The following is a 21,154-nucleotide window of genomic DNA, read 5'->3' as shown; positions in this document are numbered from 1 at the left end:
TATAAAGTATCTCCAATAAAAAATAAAATATACTTAATACAAAAAATATTTTAATTCTCCAAAATAAAATATATAAATTTTGAATTAATATTGCAAAAGTATGAATTTATACTAGCAAACACGAAGTACATGTCACTACTAGTAGTGATAATGCAAAAAAACTCACATTCTATGCATATATTTTTTATCATAGTGTTTGAATGATATAAATAGTGGATCATCAACTCAGTTGATTGTATTTCCTATAATATATGAGGGGATTGCCTTTTACTCCATTTGTTAAATGGATTTCAGTACTCGTACTCAAAATAATAAAGCTTTTGGTTTATAAAAAAACATAAAGATGCAAAATAGCATAAAGAAGACTATAAATGTTGATGGTGGTTGCTATAAATAATGCCAAGCAATTTCATGTGAACAGTGACCTTTCTCACTGACAATGATTTGGTTGTGCCTCCTATTTGCTTTCCTTCTTTGCTTTATGATCACTTACACCCCAACTTTTCCTTCTTAAAATCGTTGCTATAATTAAATGATCATCGTCTCATAGAAAAAAACCAGATTTGTGGTGAACTTTTTATTGGAAACACAACATTCAAGGTCAATTTTGTTGATAACCGAAGCAAGCATATAGAACAAGTGCTTTGGGCACTGTATTTCTTTACCCCTAATTATCATTACCAATGTCTCCATTATTTGTTAAGACATACTGACAAGAACTTTTTGAGATTAGTAGATCATATATATTGGATATTTTAATCTTTGGGATTTGTTGCATATTATATTAGTATAGGCTTTTCTAGGAGTTTTCCTTTTCATAATATAGAAAAGAGAGAAAAATCAAAGGGAAAATTGCTATATCTATTGGTTACCTAGACAAATTTTTGGGAAGTCTCAAACTTCTTTGTTTTCAAGACAGACACTTGAATCGGTTGTCTTGATCAGTCACATGCCAATATAGGATGAACACATTATAAATTTCTATTGGAGTTTTATATATAGTACCAATCTGATTTATATACTGCATTTTCAACATTAGAGTAGTGTTTGTACTCTAGATAGTATATTAAAGAATGAAAATCAATTCCTAACTTCGTTTAATTTGGAGTTTTCTCTCTCCATCAATAGAAGGAAAGAGTATTTCAGTTTTAAGTTTTAACATAAATTAAGTTATATATGTAATGTACCATGCATACTATATTTGAAACAACGGTGAAAACCAGAATAGAATCAAAAGAATTGAAAGCAACCTATGCAAGAGTAAACTATTGCAAAAGTATGAATTTATACTAGCAAACACGAAGTACATGTCACTACTAGTAGTGATAATGCAAAAAAACTCACATTCTATGCATATATTTTTTATCATAGTGTTTGAATGATATAAATAGTGGATCATCAACTCAGTTGATTGTATTTCCTATAATATATGAGGGGATTGCCTTTTACTCCATTTGTTAAATGGATTTCAGTACTCGTACTCAAAATAATAAAGCTTTTGGTTTATAAAAAAACATAAAGATGCAAAATAGCATAAAGAAGACTATAAATGTTGATGGTGGTTGCTATAAATAATGCCAAGCAATTTCATGTGAACAGTGACCTTTCTCACTGACAATGATTTGGTTGTGCCTCCTATTTGCTTTCCTTCTTTGCTTTATGATCACTTACACCCCAACTTTTCCTTCTTAAAATCGTTGCTATAATTAAATGATCATCGTCTCATAGAAAAAAACCAGATTTGTGGTGAACTTTTTATTGGAAACACAACATTCAAGGTCAATTTTGTTGATAACCGAAGCAAGCATATAGAACAAGTGCTTTGGGCACTGTATTTCTTTACCCCTAATTATCATTACCAATGTCTCCATTATTTGTTAAGACATACTGACAAGAACTTTTTGAGATTAGTAGATCATATATATTGGATATTTTAATCTTTGGGATTTGTTGCATATTATATTAGTATAGGCTTTTCTAGGAGTTTTCCTTTTCATAATATAGAAAAGAGAGAAAAATCAAAGGGAAAATTGCTATATCTATTGGTTACCTAGACAAATTTTTGGGAAGTCTCAAACTTCTTTGTTTTCAAGACAGACACTTGAATCGGTTGTCTTGATCAGTCACATGCCAATATAGGATGAACACATTATAAATTTCTATTGGAGTTTTATATATAGTACCAATCTGATTTATATACTGCATTTTCAACATTAGAGTAGTGTTTGTACTCTAGATAGTATATTAAAGAATGAAAATCAATTCCTAACTTCGTTTAATTTGGAGTTTTCTCTCTCCATCAATAGAAGGAAAGAGTATTTCAGTTTTAAGTTTTAACATAAATTAAGTTATATATGTAATGTACCATGCATACTATATTTGAAACAACGGTGAAAACCAGAATAGAATCAAAAGAATTGAAAGCAACCTATGCAAGAGTAAACAAAGAAGTTGGATGAGTATGTATTTGTTGACTAGAGCTCATAGTCATGAATCTTGATCAATTATATATATATGCTTACAAGTTAATAAATATTCTACGGCTGCTACATAAGATTTGATTTTATAACAACAAAAACAACTAGGAGCTATCAGTAACAGAGGTCAACTACTCAATATATTATCACGGATAAGTAGGAAAAAAGTGTGTGTGGGTGGTAGGGACAACCTGTATAAGAGAAATTGGAAAGATTGGTAAAAAGCTAGAAAAGTTCACATGATTTTTAACAGTCCAAGATAGGGGTTATACGTGTGACACTTTTTTTTTTGGTACTATCAAGTAGTGAGGAATTAATAATTTTTTTTGTGGTGTATGATTGTTCATTCTAATAAGTATTGTTTTCCAGAATTAAATCATTGATATTTTGATCATCCTAATTTCTAAGGATTTAGTAGAATCTTACACCATTAAACTAACATCTTGTTGGTATATGTGTGACACTATCTCATACACCGTTAACTCTAGCTTCCATGTTATCACTATTTGCTAACTAAAAATGTTAAAACATTTTTTTATAATGAGGGTTATATATGTCTCGGTCTTTTATATATAATTGAGGATATTGGGTTCTCAACACATGTATATAACATGGACTTGTACAATCTATGAGTTACATTGAAAAGAGTTACATATGGTGCATGAAATGTTTTAAAATTGAAAATGTGAAAACACAAAATATTTAAAAAAATAGGGTCATATGCGTGTCTTTGATCCCATGCATTGTTAACTCTGGCTAGCTACTATTTGGTAGATGAAATATTTAAAAAAATGAAAAATTATTTTAAAAAGTAGAACTTTGTTGTGCGACCATTGTCTAGCTACACATAAAATATTCTATAATATTTGAATATAATAATGTGAGAGAAGAGAAGAATATTTGATGTGCAATGACTAATGGAATTTGTTAATTTTCAATACACATTCCATCTACAATTCCAACTTGCTAATAATACACCCCACAATTTCTTAGTTGAGAAAGGGACCTTAGTAATTAAATCATTCACTTTCTTCCTCTCTTTCTCTCTTTGCATGTAGGGTTTTCCATCATCAACTCATATATTGGATCCATGAGCAAACAAGGGATATTCATCCTCTTCTGAAGTTAGTGGCATATTTAGCTAGATCTTGGAAACAAGTGTTCTTGTCTTCTGTTGAATCATATGTGGTTTAGTTGCAGTTATGTTGGGAGGAAGTTAAGGCTGTTTTATTAAGCTTCATCACCAATGGTTTGCACATAACTTCTTCTCTCTCTAACTTGATGAGAAATTATTGTTTTTAGTTTTGCCCTTCAACATGTTATCTAATTTTTTTGAGTTAACTTAATATTATTGTATTTAGGAATAGCAATTTCTATTTGGTTTCAAGTATTGACTTTTCATGGTTTTGTATTTCACCTCCTTACTTCTCCAATTCATAAACAATATTATTTGCTTCGAAAGTCCAAATTAATTAATTTCATCAAGTTAATGAACTCAAAAGTGAGCCTTAGATCTTTATGAGTTTTAATAATCTTCTACAGTTTCCTCCACCCCCTATTTCCTTTCCAAAGGAAATTAATACAGCAAGAAATAAATGGAACTACTCCTACATATATATATATATATATTTTATTAAAAAATGAAGCTTAAACACAAACACAACATTATTCTCAGAAAGAATTAAAACCATATATCACTTACACATATAGACAAGCATATTTTGTAGTTGATGCACTCTTCCTCACATTTTACAAATTTTCAGATTGTAGGTTATACATAGGTGAGTGGGGAATTCCAAGACCTAGGAACAAGCACATAATTTAATTTAATAATTATCTATATGGTCCAATTATAAGAAAGAAAAACAATCCTTCTAAAACATCACATAACATCTTGGTTCACCCTATATATAGTAGTAATAATTATATTAAATTAATTAGGTGACAAACTTCTATGATATGGTGCATTTTTACAGGAAAAAAGAGGTCATTAGAAGATTGCTTTAACATAAATGTCTGAGATGATTTGCATATCTAGATCTGATGAAGACAAGAGTGAAGGTAGTGACATTAGAGCCAGACCCTCATCATCTCTTCTAAGTCCTAGAAAACGTTCTTTCTTGGACTTGAATGAAGAAGCTGTGGATGATGATAGCATCAGTGACAATGATGGATCATCTCAAGAAGGTGGTAATGTGAGTAGCAATAATAACTCTAGTGAAGATGGGAAAGAGAGAGGAAATAACAAGGTTAGGCAATATGTGCGGTCAAAAATGCCAAGGCTTCGTTGGAATCCTGATCTTCATCTAGCTTTTGTGCATGCTGTTCAGAGGCTTGGTGGACAAGAAAGTAAGTGTAACTTACATCATAGATGATGTATTTGAAATTCCATTGATTTTTAGTTGATCTAAACACTTTGGATTAAATTTATTTGTCGTCCACTCATGTTGCGAAGTTGGTTGCTACTTTTTGAATATCGATTTTTTCGGGTTATGCAATGTTAATCCATTCGAAGGGTGAGCCTCCTCTACACAATAATACTAGTTAATAACTATGTATAATTTTTCTATTATATTTTGATGTAAAATTTGATGGATGGACATTGTATAATCCATACTTTTTAGCATCCATCACTAAATTTGTATCATGCACTTTAGTTCTACAAATTATTACAGTCTTTCACTGAGTATAATTTTAACATTAAAGTTAAATTTTGAGGCCAGAACCCCAATTTTGGGTGCAGTATAAATTAAAGTATTATATTTTTTGTGTTTTTTTCACCTTTTGTTTTCATTGATAATTAATATTGGTTACAGGAGCAACACCCAAGTTGGTTTTACAATTGATGAATGTGAAAGGACTTAGCATTGCACATGTAAAGAGTCATTTGCAGGTATATATTCATATATTGAATCTCATACAACACTTACATGGATTGGTTGCTTGATTAGTTGTTCAGCTATAAACTAGTCCATGCCAAATAAATTTTTAAAAATAATTTTACCTTCTAATAACACATCATATTTTTGGAATTCAGATGTACAGAAGTAAAAAGCTTGATGAGTCTGGCCAAGGTACATTTTCAGAACCTTTATTCCATTGTTATTAGCTAACACTATGAACTTCAAGGAAGAACATTTCTTGTTAATTTAATTTCCTAATATTTACATCAAGTACATGATTATTGATCATTGTGTTCAATTCAGTTTTAACCACAATTAGTGCAATGCAAGGAAGTCGTCAAATTTTGGAGATGTATCATAGACTTAATGCCCAAGGACACTTTGGGGTTAACAATAGGAACTATCCACCATCATCTCGTATAATAAAACAACCTTATGACATCAAAGTTCATGAGTCTTCAAGGTATGTGAAATTCATTTATGTTAGATAAACAATTTTCTTATTTACTCACACTCTTCATTAGTCATTCATAATTTGTTAAAAATAAAACTAAAATTTTAATTGGTAAACAAGAAGTGTTAAATTAACACTTAATTACAATGATTTAATCTATAATTGTAGGTGATTTTACCTTATTATTGGGTTCTCTGTTTTGAATATATGGTATGGTGGGTTTCAATTATACCTTTTTATTATAATTATAATCACAAAGCAAAAATTATATACTTAGGGTTGTTCTTGAATTTCATTCTAAACTTCATAATAATTTTTTGCCTTCCAAGAAGAAAAGAAAAAAAAACTAAAATGACATGATATATGTTACATTAAATTGGGGCACGGATACCATATTATGAATTTTATTTATTGTTGTACAACTTAAAATAGCATTTACCAAAGGATGAAAATTTGATATCTTTACTATTCTTTTTTTTTTCTTTTGTAGATTCCATCCCATTGGGCTTTTAAATAATCACATACTCACAAGATCAAGTTCAGTGTGGGATAAAAATTCAGGGTTATGTGAGGCAAGCTCACATCTTTTTGATGTAAGGGGTGCAATTATAACAAGAAATGAACCTCTTCGATCTAACCAAGTATTTGAAGAAAAAAAGTGGCATTCTCATGGAGGAGTTGGATCACGAGAAAGTGAAAAACACGAATCTATAAGCATTTCTAGGGATAATAACAAATATAGTAGTGCACAAATTTCTCAATGGAGCACCAACTCTAGTTCAATCCATAATCAATATCAACGTAGTTGTTGCAGCCCTATGATGCTTGGCCAAACAAAATTTGATGCTGAGGTAATTAAACCCATGATAACTCATTTATACATTCAATATCTAATATGTTCTATTTGTTTTTTTTCTGATACTACTAAATACCAAATGTATTCTCTCATTTTTTTGGATAAAGAATTAATATCTTTCGGGGTTCGTGTGGTTGTCTCTCTCAACAGGTGTTACTCTCAGGAATCGAACTATTAACATTATAGTCATCCTGGAATCTAGTGATGCCTTACACCACTAGACTAACAACTTTGTTGGTGGATTCTATTTGTTTTGCATAAGATAATAGGCTAGATTAAAAATCTGATTTTATTATACAATTTTAAAGTGGTTACTTTTGTTATAAAGGTAATAACTAATAAGTATCTCATGATCCCACAATTTTCTTGAGAGCAAATAATTAATGTTATATATGCTGGTTCTAAACCCGAATAAAATGTAAAAGTTATAATAAACAGTTAACAATAAACATAAAACTTTTTTGAATTTCTATGATATGGATTTGAGTTATATATTTTGCATTAATCTTAATGGATGTAGGTTGATGATCTAAAGGGTGGAATGCTAGAATTCACAAAGGAGGTTCAAGTGTCGCAGCAAAGCAATATTAAAGCTCAATTAGAAAGGTTGAATGAGAAGAAAGGGTTACAAAATTTGCTTGAACTAAAGCTAAATCAAGATTCAGGAATTGTTAGAGATCATATGAAAGGAGAGCTGCAAGGTGAACAAGAAATCAATACAATACTTTCTCTTTCATTGTTCTCTTCCTCATCATCAAGTTCAAGACAACAACACCTAAGTTGAGAGTTTTTGTTTGCAAAATTGTGAATCACTGAGTTGTATGGGCTGAGTGCTTAGGATCTGACCATGTCACATAGAACATATGAGTGAGATTCTTTTAAGTACTTGCCTTAATATACTACATATATTCATGGATGGATTGACATTTATTCCATTTCTTGAAACACAAACAAAAACAAGAAAAGTCATTTTAGTTAATTTGTCTTTTGATTATGTTCAGAAATGAGTTAGAGATAATGCCATTTAAGTTGTACATGCAACAACACGCTTGAAATATTCAATAATAGTTTGTTGCAATTAGTACGGACGTTGGTTCAAGTGGTACATGTTTAATTTCCTTTAAGTAAGGTCTCGGGTTCGAGTCTTCTAAATGGGAAAATGCGCGTCGGAGAGTTAACCTCACGTACCTGTGAATATTGCCGGCTCGGATATGATTGCCTCTAGTACGAGGATATCTGTGGGAAAAAAAAAAAGTGAATGTACTTTTCAATAGTCAATCATTATTAAATGTGAATGATAAATAATATATAAAATTCATACATTGGATATATTTTTCTTCTTTGTTCAAAATGCATTAGAATAAATATTGCTCAGCATTTTTATTTTATATTATATATTCTTTGATATTGATTTTGCAATACAATTTTTTAATTTTAAAAATTATTCTTAAGCAGTTTGTTTTTATTCTTATTTATATCATCTTCCCTTAACACTAGAGATGACAATGAGTCTAGATGGATCCGGTTTGAGTATTACTTAGACTTGCCTCATTGCTTTATTTTTGACCCAGACCTATTACATATTTGTGTTGATATCCATTAGGTATGCTACCCATGGGTCTTTGGTACCTAGCAGATCTACGGGTACCCATAAATTCAAAAGTCATTAAAAATTATAAAACATAATTTAAAGATTTAAAACACTTTAGATTGATTATTTCAAATATTATGATGTAAAAGTGATTTAGTAAGAATAGTGTAATATTTATACATTGACAGTGTAAAGATTTATAAACAGTTAATACATCATTCAATGTTCATTTAAATTAAATTATTTTATTTAAGAGTTAATGATGATTGAAAATCAATGTTAGATGATAAAGTGTAACAAATTCTTACACAATCAGCATATACATCTTTTTCTTTAGTAAAAATTATTCTATCAACATAATATTGGACTACACATATCAATTAACAACATAACATCATATCACTATTTAACAATATAGTATCACTATTTAACACCATAACAATCACCAATTAACAATATATATAAATAAATAGCGGGTTAAGGTACCCGTAGGTTTAAGTACCTCATTGCCCGACCTAGGCTTATCCAATAACGGGTTTAAAATATCAAATCTCAGTTACCTACTGATCCAAAAACACGGACTCAAACTCAACACTTTGCGGATATTTTTTGTGATACCCACAAATTCATTGTCATCCTAGTTAACACATGGTGCTACACTAATACTTTTAAAAGGAGTATCCTAGGTTTATCAAAACAAGAAAGGTGTTGTAATTATAATTGAATGCATAACATATTTGGAAAAAAAAACCTCTCATGTACAATAAGTTATTGTTTTTATACTTACACTAAATAATAAAAATATTACATCATAAAAATATTATATCGTTATACTTTTCATATTGTTTTTTTATGTATCTGACTTTATGCTATTAGAAAATATTCTAACTCAATACATTAAAGCAATATGCCAATATTCATTCAATCATGGATAAGATTATGGTTTACATAGTATAATTTTCTTAATCTCTTCACTTATAAAGAACTAAAAAAAAAAAACAAAAACAATATAATTTTATTAAAATAATTATTTAATACATTGAAAAGTATTTTTTTTAATTTTTCTTTTCTTTTTACATGTTTATCACCGGTCCTAAACTTTTAGTATCATTAGTTGTTTTACTGGAAAGAAATTAAACAGGAGATAAAAAACAAAGGATGGAGTTGAAGGAATGCAAAATTTATTAGAAAAGATATCACACCTCCTCAAGATGGAACAAGTAAAGCATGGTTGGTCTTTAATTTTTGTCTTTTTCAATTCTTCTTATCCATAGATAATATCATTTTCATGCATATTATACTAGTCATGGTCACCACCGTGCCTTTGGCAATGTCCACATTGTCGCATGATTCCACACCAGGTGGCATGCAATTAAATATATGCTCAAAAATTTAGATGAACCATGAATAAGATATTTATACAATTGTCACTATAAAAAGTTATATATAATTATTCTAAAAAGTTATATATTACTCATATTTATACAATTACTACTATATCAATGATTATATGAATAATGATTGATGGATTATATGAATAATGATTAATGGACTAATAATTTAAAAAAATTCACATTATCCATGAATATTTTTTTTTTCAATACCGGTCCATTTTATTTTATAATATAATATTCATGAATATAAATCATGGATGAATAATAACAGTATAAAACATTGTGATATTGTTAATATATTTATCTTTTTCTCTTTATTTTATTTCTTTCCAAATGCAAAATATTCGGTGCTAAGAAATAATAAATAAAGAGAAGAGGCTAGAAGAGAAGAATTTATACATTTACTCATATCAGCAACCAAGCAAAAACACAAACGTACAGAATAGTTTATTCTCAAAACCAAGTAATTCCTTTCTTTCTCTCTTTGATATTCTTGTGCAACTTATGAAATTGCATCTGCTTCTATATACTCCAGAAGAAGAAAGTGAGTTGATTACTGGGTCTGTTCTTTTTTATGGTTGTTTTTCTGAACTCTTTATTTCTTGTGATAAATGGATATGAATGGTTCAGTGAGTTTTTTTGCATGTAGGGAAAACTATAGAAACATTATGTATATCTTTATTTAGAAGGCCATGTTTCTTTATTCTAATGGCATTAACAAAACTTTCTTGGTCTAAGTTCTTGGTTGAATGAAGTGCTTTTGATGAATGTTAATCGTAACTCTAACTGATAAATAGGATAGTTTGATGGTCTAGCTTTATTTTATTGCCATGCTAGTCTAATATAGGATGCTGCTGATTTAAATCTTGAAATTTTTCACCTTCTTTATTTTTTGTCAATTTAATTAATTACTTGGTCCATCGTAGTAAAATATTATGATATCGTTTGGTATATGTATTTGACTTCACCTAGTGGGATAAAGGCTTAAGACTTAGTTGTTGTTGTTGTTTAATTACTTTATCCAATTCATTTAATGCTGCCTATGATTAAATGAAACAATTTATGTGGCCTCCCTAGAATTGGTTTTGTGTCAATTTTAAATTCCAGATATTGGAACTGCCTTGTATGATCAATAGTCAAATAGCATTGTGGAATTCTAAATGGTTTATTTTAAGTTCAATAGTTCTATTCAACATGTTTTATATAAAATTTTCCATGAGGATATTCTTTCAGTAATTCAGTTTCATATCATAGCCAATTATGTCAATTTATTTTACTTTATAGTTGGTCTATGTTGCTGAAAATTTGAAGTTTAAGTTTTCAATTTGATTGATTTTGATGTTTTACAGAAACTAATCACATGATACTCAAAGATATAATGGAAGAAAAGCAGTTAAACTTCAATCAGCCGATTTTATCAGTAAGGCGCTTCTCATCGAAAGTGGCATCTGAAACAGATTGTAAAAGGAAAAGTGATAATTCAAAAGCCAGATCACAACATCTTCCAGCTTACAATTCGGAATTAAAGTCAGGTCCAGTGAGGAATCCTGGAACTGTTCCTTTTGAATGGGAGAAGGTTCCTGGAAGACGAAAGGACGAAAGCAAATCACAGACACAAGCTTTTGAGCAGCATCTCATTGCTCCAAACCTTCCACCTGGGAGGGTTTCAAAACTTAAGCAACAAGGTACCGCGATAAAAGTTACATCGGTAACTGAGATGAGAACTGGAAGCAGTATTTCTAACTCTCAGAGTGTTGTATTTTCGAAAGAGAAAATTCATGGAAAGTCGAGTTCTGATTCGAGTGATGGAAGTGAGGTCTATGTAGATGCTTTTGATACACTTTCTAGGAGTGAGTCATTCTTCATGAGCTGTAGCAGTATGAGTGGATTGGATGATCAAGAGGTGATCCAGCCATCAAAAACTTTCTCAAATGATCGACAAACTCGCGATTTCATGATTGATAGGTTCTTGCCTGCAGCAAAGGCAATGACATCTGACATACTTCAGTATGCGTCTCGCAGGAAGCCAGTTGTTGGACAAGACCAACACAAACAGGTGAAGAAAGTATCGATCGCAGAAAAATCTGATCCCCTTAATCAGCAGAAGCCAAAAACTTTGCCACATTACACTGAAGTTATTGGCAAGGAAGGAAGTAAAGGTGAAAGTGGTGATTGCAATGTATCTGAAAACTACACGACCACAGCCAGCGGCTTATTTCCTCGGTTCTGCAATTTGAATCCAATACCAGGATTAAAAATTGAAGATAAGGTTCAAAGTTCTGCACTTCATGGTATGCAAACCAGACCAGTTGCTTCTCACTGTGAAACTAAAATAGAGGTATCAATTTCTTTCAGTGCAAATTTTCTTATTTAACTTCAAGTTTTGTTATCTTTATTTCTCCTTCTTATACTGTAGCATGCTAGAGGTCTTTATGATTGGAAAAAGCCAGTAGATTCACATTCCGGGTCACGACTTAAAGGAAAAAATGAGGTTTTGGGTATTTCTGAAAAATCTAGACATGGCATTGATTCACATGGAAGAGGTTGCAACAAATTATTAGCCAGTGAGAGCACACAATTTGAACCTAGCTGTGAAGGCCCTGCTGTTGAGAAAACTCTATATGTTGATTCTGTACATAAGGTTAAGTCTCATTCAAGTTCATTTTCTAAAGAAATGAAGGGTCTAACCGATCGTGGAGGGAACGATTTTGATACTTTGAGAAGAGACACTGACCTTATTAAGAATCCTTCCATAGATTCTTCACTTGGGAATAGCAAACACTTGGATGCTGTTGATGTGAAGGCGATGATACAACCCAAGAGTTCAGAGTCTTTTGATTCAACTTTCCTAGTTTGTTCTGAAGATTTTAATAATGGCATGCAAATAGAAATGACAAATCCTTCCAAGAAACTAGACTCAGAAAAGCAAGGACTCACAAAGCCTGGTATCCAAGGAAGTGACTTCGATAAGCATTTCATCTCGATTTCAAGGCCAAAAGTGTTTGAAAGCAAGAATACAGAATCGGAAAGTCTAGTGTCTAAAACTCGAAAAAAATCCGATAGCCTAATTCAGAATTCCGAAGTTGACTTGAAGAGGGAAAGATCTGTCGAAAGGGTTGATCAAGAATGCCCACAAGGCTCTACACATAATCCTAGTACTTTGCCTAGGACAAAGAATTTAGATGATGGAAAAATTGACTTAGAAAGCCAATGTCTAATGAAGTTAGGACACCAAGAGAGACCTGAAGCAAGGTATTTGCAGCTTCCTTCACTAAAAGCTCCATCAGAGTCATGGCTTAGTCGTACATTACCTACCATTTCCTCAAGGAACATATCTTCAAGGTCTATTAACATTGTTGCTAACATTTGTGCAAGAAATGAAATTCCCAAGGCAACATCACTATGTCCTAATAAATGGGAAAATATTGTCAAATCTTCTAATGTACATCATGGACAACTCAAGTTCACTGAGGTAATTAATTCAGTAACATTTTGTCTATGCATCATTTTGTGTAACAACAACTAATGTAGGAAACAGGTGCTTAAAGTTCTTTCATATTTTTCAGGTACTAACATCCATTCCAGAAGGTTGAACTTTCAGGAGAGATCATGGTTATTGATAATTTGACTTGTTTGATGAAGTGTGGTACCTTTGCATCACTTTTCTCATCTGTATTTACCATCCTACTAGTTTGGTCCCCTTTTGTATCCTGTAAAGATGTAATTGGTACATTAAAAAATTATCTTTCAGATTTTCATCAATCTTTATGGTGTTATGTTCCTGTGAAATATTAGGCCAAAGCCCCATATATAAAAAAAATAGTTGTTTCATTGGAATTAAAAATGCTGCAGATCTTGTAATGGTCCTCCTAGATTAATTGAAAATTGGGCTACAGCATGATCCCCCACCATAGTGAAGAGGCTTAGTGCCATCCACAACAATTAATCTTTTATACCAACATGGATCAAACATTGTCACAATGTTCTATCATAGATATGTTCATCAACAAAATATTGATGTGTAATTTTTTTTAATCCTATTGTTTTCTTGGTCTTCATCTTCTTCTAAATGTGATTATACCATTTTTTTTCTTCAAGTTATTCCAACTTTATCCATCATACACTTATTAGGATTCCTATACAACATTGTATAGGATAAATCCTATTGAATTAGTTATTCCATTTCATTTTTGGTAAAACTTAATTAGGAGAAGGTGGGAGCTAATGTAGAGAGCTCACTTGTTCTAAATGATGTCTTACTCCCTATCCAAAGTCAATCAAAAAACTATTTTTTTTATTATTTTTTGTTTTTAAAAATTTTATTCACGTGTCTCTCATAAGAAAAGACATCATGGATCAAATTAAGATAATTAATTTTTATTTTCGTAGACAATTTTTTTTCTTTCTTCATGTAAGGGGAAAGTGAATTTCATCCTATTGACACTAGAGTGTTCATTCTTCATATCCTTTGTTCTATTAATGGAGTTGACTTTTAAAACAAAATCTAAAAATTGATGATATAACAAATTATACTCAAATTCATCAAAGTGAGAATGATAGTCCTATCGATGAGTATATCAATAGGATAACGGTTAAGAAATATAAATAAAAAAAGAATTCATGATTGAAATATCAAGTTTAGCACTCATAAATTTATTTTTTAGTTTCTTTAAACAATAATCTTAGGATACTAATTAACATTTTCCTAAAATTAAAAATATTAGAGGTTCTACTAAATACATTATTTAAGGATTCGTAAAATATAAATTTTGGAAAAGAAATTCTAATCCTAATTTAAGTATTTAATACACTAAGTGTATCACTTTCTAAATACAATCTTTTTATTTCTGAAATCATCAAACAAAGTATACCTTTGTGAATGTTTAATTGTTAGTACAATCAAATAATTGATAAGATAGCCGACTAACATATTTAAAAAATAAATAAATATTTTGCATTTATCATCTAATCTTAATAAGTAATTTTGATTTAATTAACTACCTTATAATTTCTAACTTATAATTTAAGAGTGATTCTCGAATGCATCTTAAAAAAATTTAATGCTCTTTTTATCATGCTTATCATTTTACCTTCATCTCCGTGATCTAGTCTTACTCATTCTCACTCTTCACCCTCACTTGTTTAATGGTTGCCCACTACAATTATTAATTTCCTTCTTACCTTAAGCTTCGAACTATGACTTATCTTCTTTATTCTTCATCATCTTTTTGTTTTGTTTAATTATTAGGTGTTTGGACTTCTTTTATCTTTTTGCCTTTTTATCCCTTTTGTTTTCTGTTTGTGCTTGCTCCTCTTTAGCCCAGTTTCTCTTTTCTTGTTAGAAGGTTTCTATTTATAGTTGATAGGTTAATTTAGTTAGTTAGTAGTTTTACTAATTCAGTTCATCTTCTTTCTCAAGCATATGCTCTATAAATTTCGGTTCCAAGATTGAATAAAGAATATCTTGCGTTTTTCTTCTTCCTTTCTGCTGTGCAATTTCTCTAAGATGGTATCAGATCATTCAATGCTCTGATTCCTCTTCCTAAACTCTCCTCTCCTTTTTCTCGTCGACAAATCCTCACATCAATGGTCACACAAAGTTACCTTGTTGACCAAAGCAATAATCCATATTATCTTCACCCAACCGAGAGCCCCGCACAGATCCTTGTAACACCTCTTTTGAATGGAAACAATTACCACTCTTGGGCTCGAGCTATGAAGCTTTCATTGGATTCCAAGAACAAGTTAACATTCATCACTAGAACATTGAAGCATCCACCACCATATGACCATCTACACGATTTATGGAAGAGATGCAACAATATGGTGCTCTCATGGATACAACATTCAGTGGAAGAGTAAATTGTCAAATCAATATTGCGGATCGATTTAGCTGCTAAGGTTTGGAAGGATCTCGGAGATAGGTTCTCACAAGGTGATATGTTTAGAATCTCAGAGTTTCTCCATAAATTTTATTATCTGAATCAAGGTAATCTCACAATATTTGAATACTTTAGTGAATTAAAGAGTCTTTGGGAAGAAATTGAAACCTTCATGCCAATTCCTAACTATAAATGATCCATCTCATGTCCTTGTGGACTGATCCCCTTAGTTAGAGGCTATAGAGAATAAAGTTATGTAATTAGATTCTTAAAGGGTCTGAATGAACAATATGCCCAAGTCAGTTCCCAAATAATGCTTCTTGATTACTTGTCCAACATAAGTAAAGCTTTCTCTTTATTAAGTCAACAAGAGAGACAATTCAATATCACAAGCCTCCCTGATCCAGAACCTCAAAATAGGGTTTTAACTCTTAGCACAAGACAAGAGACTAATAGAAACACTAACAATAATACCAACAACAACCCTAGTTTTAGAGGAAGGGGAGGTAATACATATAGAGGAAACAAGCCTAAATTCAGTGATGTAGGCATAAATCAAGGCAACAAGTTTTGTACCTATTGCCAAAGAACTAACCACACCATTGATACATGCTTTATCAAGCATGGTTATCCCCCTAGATACCAGAACGAAAGATCCACCAAGATGGCAAACCATACAATTGGGTTCCCCTTAGATCAAGGTAGTGAAGACAATCAATTGCAGCCTACTAAGTCAGTCCAAGGAACCAACAAAGTGTTCACAAATGAGCAAGTTCAGAATATTCTAGACCTAATGCATAATGCCAAAGCAGGAGATCACACTGTTAATTATGCCATCCAAACCAAGATCACCCATGCATCACTAGGTAATATCAAACCTTGTTAGATCATGGATACATGTGCTACAGATTACATTACCAATAACATACATAATTTTAAAAACTATAAGTCTATAACACCCATGTTCATCACTCTGCTTAATGGTGACAAAGTCTCTACTTGCATTTCAGGCACTATTTCTCTTACTCCTACACTGAAATTAACTGATGTCTTGTTTATTCCACAATTCCATATTAACCTCCTTTCACTAAATAAGTTGATGCATACACTCCACTGCTACTTCATTCTTTCTCACAACAAATGTTTAATTTTGCAGAACCATATCAAGAGGATGATTGGTTTAGCTAGACCACATCAAAGGCTCTTCTTGATAGATTTACACAATTCTAAACATTTTATAGGACATTATTCTACCACAACTGATTCTGTTAAATCAAATAATGATAATTGCATATGTCATCTTAGACTTGGACATACACCAACTCATGTTTTGATTCAACTTAAAATGATTTTTCATTATATTCATATTGCTCATGATATTACTCCTTGCCATATTTGTCACATAGCTAAAAAAAAATGTTACCCTTCAATACTAGTATATCTCTTACCTTACAATGTTTTGATATTTTGCATGCTGACGTTTGGGGCCCATACTCAATGCCATCTATATATGGTCACAAGTACTTCCTCATTCTTGTTAATGATCACACAAGATTTACATGGATCATTCTTCTCAAATCCAAGGCAGAGACTAGGTCTCACTTAATCCATTTCATCTCCTATATAGAATCTCAGTTTGAAAAGAAACTCAAATGTCTCAGGAGTGACAATGGAGTAGAGTTCTTGATGCATGATTACCTAAGTGAAAAAGGTATCATCCATCAAAGAACTTGTGTTGAGACACCTCAACATAATGGATTTGTTGAAAGAAAGCATCAACACATCCTCAATGTAGCAAGAGTTATATTCTTTCAATCACACATACCCTTTAAGTTTTGTAACTTTGCTATTCAGCATGCCACCCATATTATCAATAGGATGCCTTCACATTTGCTAAGACAGTAGAGCCCATAACAGTCCCTTTATAAAACCCTCCCTTCTATGGACCAGCTAAGAGTGTTTGGATGCTTAGCATATGCCGCTACATTACAATCCCATAGAACTAAATTTCAACCTAGAGATATTAAAGTTGTCTTTCTTGGATATAAAGAAGGAACCAAATGATTCATTTTATACAACCTTCAATCTCACTCTGTCTTCATTTCAAGAAACACAAATTTCTATGAAAATCACTTCCCATTTCAATACAATCATGATAATGATCTTAACACTAATTCCATCTACAAACCTACCTTCCCATCCCTTGATACACATATCATTGATACCAATGATAACACTTCTGTTGCCTTACCAGAATCCCAACCCATGTCCCAAAACCAATCCAACCCTTTTCCTCAACAACCTATTCCTAAAACAACTAGGCAGTAAACTAGAATTAGGAATCCTCCATATCAACTTCAAGACTATCACTGCAACCTTACCACGTCCACTCCTCAACAACTAGACTCCTCCATAGGTATCTTATATCCCTTATCTTCATGTCTCAGTTATGCTAATTGTGCTTCTTCATATAAGAACTTCTGTCTTACTATATTAACCACTCATGAACCATCCACCTACAAACAAGCCTCTTCTATTCCATGTTGGCAAGAAGCCATGAACCAAGAATTACAAGCTCTTCAACTCAACAATACTTAGGCAATAGTTCCCCTACCTGACAACAAAGTGTTAGATATTAGTGGACAGAATACACCTATAAGGGGGTTGAATAGGTGTAGCGGAGCTCAAGTTCCGCTTTTTGGGTTTTTGCACACTTACTAAAAAATGGCTAGTGAATCGATTAAGCACTGTTCATAATCGATTAAACACAGTAAAAACAGAATGCAGAAAATATTGTTTAACAGCTCTTTTGCACGATAGTTATGAGAAATCAGGCAATGATATAACACATATTTTTACACAAAATTAAACTAGTTATAGCATAGAACCAGTATACAAATTATCTTGTTATATCATGCAATATTACAACTTGAAATGTAAAAGAGAAAGGGATAGAAAATATTGTGCAAGGATTTTATCCTGGTTCATTTTGCGGTCCACTGCAAAACTACATCCATGCATCCCCTTCAGATCTTGGGAGATTTTCATCTTCACTATAGAACACAATGTATAGTTACATACACGCTTCCAATTACAAGACTCAAACGCTCCTTTCTTGGAACCCAAAGAACTTTGTCACCCTTGGTTTGACCTTTCCTAAAATCACCTCCTAAGAAAACCTTTCTTACCGCGATTCAACCTCAACCAAGGTATCGCTCTTTATCCTAAGACCTCCAAGTCTTTGTGAAGAACACCTTACCTAACCGCATCTAGGATTTTCCTAATCCTTGAATTACAACGCTTTGAGTTATGAATGAGTACTTAATACTCGGATTTTACAATAAAGATCAAAGACTAAAACCTTAGCAAGAACTCACAAGACTTCCTCGTCTAATATGAATGTACATGCATAAGGTTTCTGAAATTATGTAATCATTAAAAAGTATCTTTTTCTTTCCAAGAAACACAAGAATGATGCAAGAAAGATTTTCAAAGAACATGCAATTTTAATATGAAACTTAAAGCCTTAGCATGATCTATTTTTTCTCCTAATGCAACATGCAATATTTTCTCCTATATATAACATTGAGTAACTCGAAAATATGCAGAGAGAATGATGTAAAAATGTATGGATTCTTATGCCACATATGTTGAGATTTTAGTTTAAATAGAAAGTTGTCTAAAGTCCAAGTTAATCAATTAAGTACCCATTTAATTGATTAATGGGTTGTTGAAAATAACGGTTTTCAGTTTTTCAGTTTTCTGTTGAAACTGTGATTCTGTTAATCGATTAACACTATTAATAATCGATTAAACAGTGTAAAATCAACTTGTTAATGCATTGTGAACTACCTATATGATATATGCTCATGCAATATATGATTTCCAAATATAATACCTTTAATACACAAAATCAATGTATTCAAATGCATGAACCTAATTATCATATATTTCTAGATGATGTCTCATTTTAGTGGATTAATTGCTTTATTAAGTCTTGTGAGACTCACGCCTAGGTTTTTCTAACCTAGACTCAATATCTATGGCAAGCATCTTAGACTTCTAAAAAGATGATAAAGAAATATAACATAAGTCTAATAAGTCACCACTTGAGTCATCGGCATGTTGTTTGTTGAATGATCTTCAAGCTTGTCTTTATGTTTGTCTTCATCAAAACATAGATCAATCTCTAATGGTGCACTTCACTTTCAGTTTCCCCCTTTTTGATGATGACAAACTCCATGACAGACTCCACACCAAATCTATGAACTCTTTGTTTGATGAAAAGCTTGATGATATGATCAATGTTGAGAGATCAGGTTCAGGTTGTGTATTTGACTTTTAAAGTGCGTTGCTCCCCCTTTCATTGTTCTCCCCTTTATTACTTAGAGAATTACTCTTGATAGGTAGCATAATACGGAAGCTCATTTGACAATCTTTCTCAACAACATTTCTCCTTAATAACCTGTATACATCAACAACAAACAAACAAACAACCCCTTTCTCTCCATTTTGACATTATAAAAAAGAACAACTAATTAACATAGTCAAAAGTAAGAAGAGATATAGCAATTTATTTTGAAAAACTGTAATTGATTGATTAATTATTAGCATAATCAATAACTAGTTTGATAAGGTTAAACAAATGCACTGATTTCTGACTCTAAAATTGAATATAGATAGATTTTGCATGACATATCCATTATGTAAACAGATTAGGCATGAAATGATTAAACATATATGTATGTCACTTGTTAGCACTGCTTATTAGCACCACTTGTTGGGAATTTCCATTTTAAAGCATATTTCAATCATTCAATTATAATACACAATTAATACATGTTCAAGATTCACGCAAAAACACATTTCATTTAACATAATTAGCAAGGTTCAACATAGTTACAAAATACTAAAAGAAGGTACAACATAACCATGAAATGTACTTGACTAAAAAATATAGACGTAAGCCACAAAATAACAAAAATGAATTTCTGAAAAAAATTAAGCCCAAGTAATCGATTAACAAAAAAATTTAATCGATTAAAATGATTTATTTCAAAAAGCTTTAGCTACTGGACTCATTAATCGATTATACTAAGGGTTAATCGATTAATGACAGAAAGTTGACAGGTTTAAGCACAGTTTTGAACTTACTAAGACATACTAAGGGATACAACCTAAAACTCTATCTAATCCAAAATTGAACAAACTTTCTAGAGTCAAAATGCATGAAAACATATAGCGATTAAGCATACATGCATTTAATGACAAAATGTACAATTTAGAGATTTACAGACAACTTAGCATATACTCACTTAGCATGGTATCAAGCATACAATAGACATGACACTTTCAAACAAAATTTTGCTTTGATACAGATGTACATGTCATGATGCCACTTGTTAAAGCATTTTAAAGCATTTGATAACATTTACTATGATATCACATGTTATGAATTGAGTATAACAATAACATATACTTTTTAGTTCAAGTGTACTCAATATCAAGAATTAATTTTGTAACATTGTTAATATACTTACCTTACTTACCCTTTGGTGATAGGTCAAACTTACCTTGATCTACTCACCAACCTTGTG

The 21,154-nt window shown here is 31.4% G+C and overlaps 2 protein-coding genes across 4 annotated transcripts; both read left to right on the top strand.

The window, feature by feature from the left end:
* Positions 1 to 673: 673 nt before the first annotated feature.
* Positions 674 to 7,734, top strand: LOC109337615. Of its 2 annotated transcripts, none has more exons than XM_019574625.1 (7): positions 674 to 685; positions 4,454 to 4,826; positions 5,294 to 5,370; positions 5,515 to 5,551; positions 5,684 to 5,843; positions 6,325 to 6,685; positions 7,211 to 7,734. In XM_019574625.1, the coding sequence occupies exons 2-7, from the start codon at positions 4,490 to 4,492 to the stop codon at positions 7,472 to 7,474; spliced, it is 1,236 nt and encodes a 411-aa protein (XP_019430170.1). In that variant the 5' UTR covers positions 674 to 685; positions 4,454 to 4,489; the 3' UTR covers positions 7,475 to 7,734. The 2 variants fall into 2 exon arrangements, with proteins under 2 accessions (XP_019430170.1, XP_019430169.1); XM_019574624.1 differs by lacking the exon at positions 674 to 685 and adding an exon at positions 3,389 to 3,726 and having other exon boundaries at positions 4,455 to 4,826.
* Positions 7,735 to 10,061: 2,327 nt separating this feature from the next.
* LOC109337614 lies at positions 10,062 to 13,435 on the top strand. Of its 2 annotated transcripts, none has more exons than XM_019574623.1 (4): positions 10,062 to 10,138; positions 11,025 to 12,013; positions 12,092 to 13,147; positions 13,242 to 13,435. In XM_019574623.1, exons 2-4 carry the CDS (start codon positions 11,036 to 11,038, stop codon positions 13,266 to 13,268), a joined length of 2,061 nt encoding a protein of 686 aa, XP_019430168.1. In that variant the 5' UTR covers positions 10,062 to 10,138; positions 11,025 to 11,035; the 3' UTR covers positions 13,269 to 13,435. The 2 variants fall into 2 exon arrangements, with proteins under 2 accessions (XP_019430168.1, XP_019430167.1); XM_019574622.1 differs by having other exon boundaries at positions 10,071 to 10,219.
* Positions 13,436 to 21,154: the final 7,719 nt, after the last annotated feature.

The sequence above is a fragment of the Lupinus angustifolius genome, unplaced genomic scaffold (assembly GCF_001865875.1).
Source record: "Lupinus angustifolius cultivar Tanjil unplaced genomic scaffold, LupAngTanjil_v1.0 Scaffold_9_4, whole genome shotgun sequence".
Taxonomy (NCBI): domain Eukaryota; kingdom Viridiplantae; phylum Streptophyta; class Magnoliopsida; order Fabales; family Fabaceae; genus Lupinus; species Lupinus angustifolius.
This window is presented reverse-complemented; position numbering and strand designations above follow the sequence as displayed.

Coding starts and splice junctions, on each gene's coding strand:
- LOC109337615 (XM_019574625.1), top strand. CDS start 4,490: ATGTCTGAGATGATTTGCATATCTAGATCTGATGAAGACAAGAGTGAA. Junction 4,827..5,293: donor GAGGCTTGGTGGACAAGAAA/GTAAGTGTAACT, acceptor TATTGGTTACAG/GAGCAACACCCAAGTTGGTT. Junction 6,686..7,210: donor AAACAAAATTTGATGCTGAG/GTAATTAAACCC, acceptor TAATGGATGTAG/GTTGATGATCTAAAGGGTGG.
- LOC109337614 (XM_019574622.1), top strand. CDS start 10,180: ATGAAATTGCATCTGCTTCTATATACTCCAGAAGAAGAAA. Junction 10,220..11,024: donor ATATACTCCAGAAGAAGAAA/GTGAGTTGATTA, acceptor GATGTTTTACAG/AAACTAATCACATGATACTC. Junction 13,148..13,241: donor GACAACTCAAGTTCACTGAG/GTAATTAATTCA, acceptor CATATTTTTCAG/GTACTAACATCCATTCCAGA.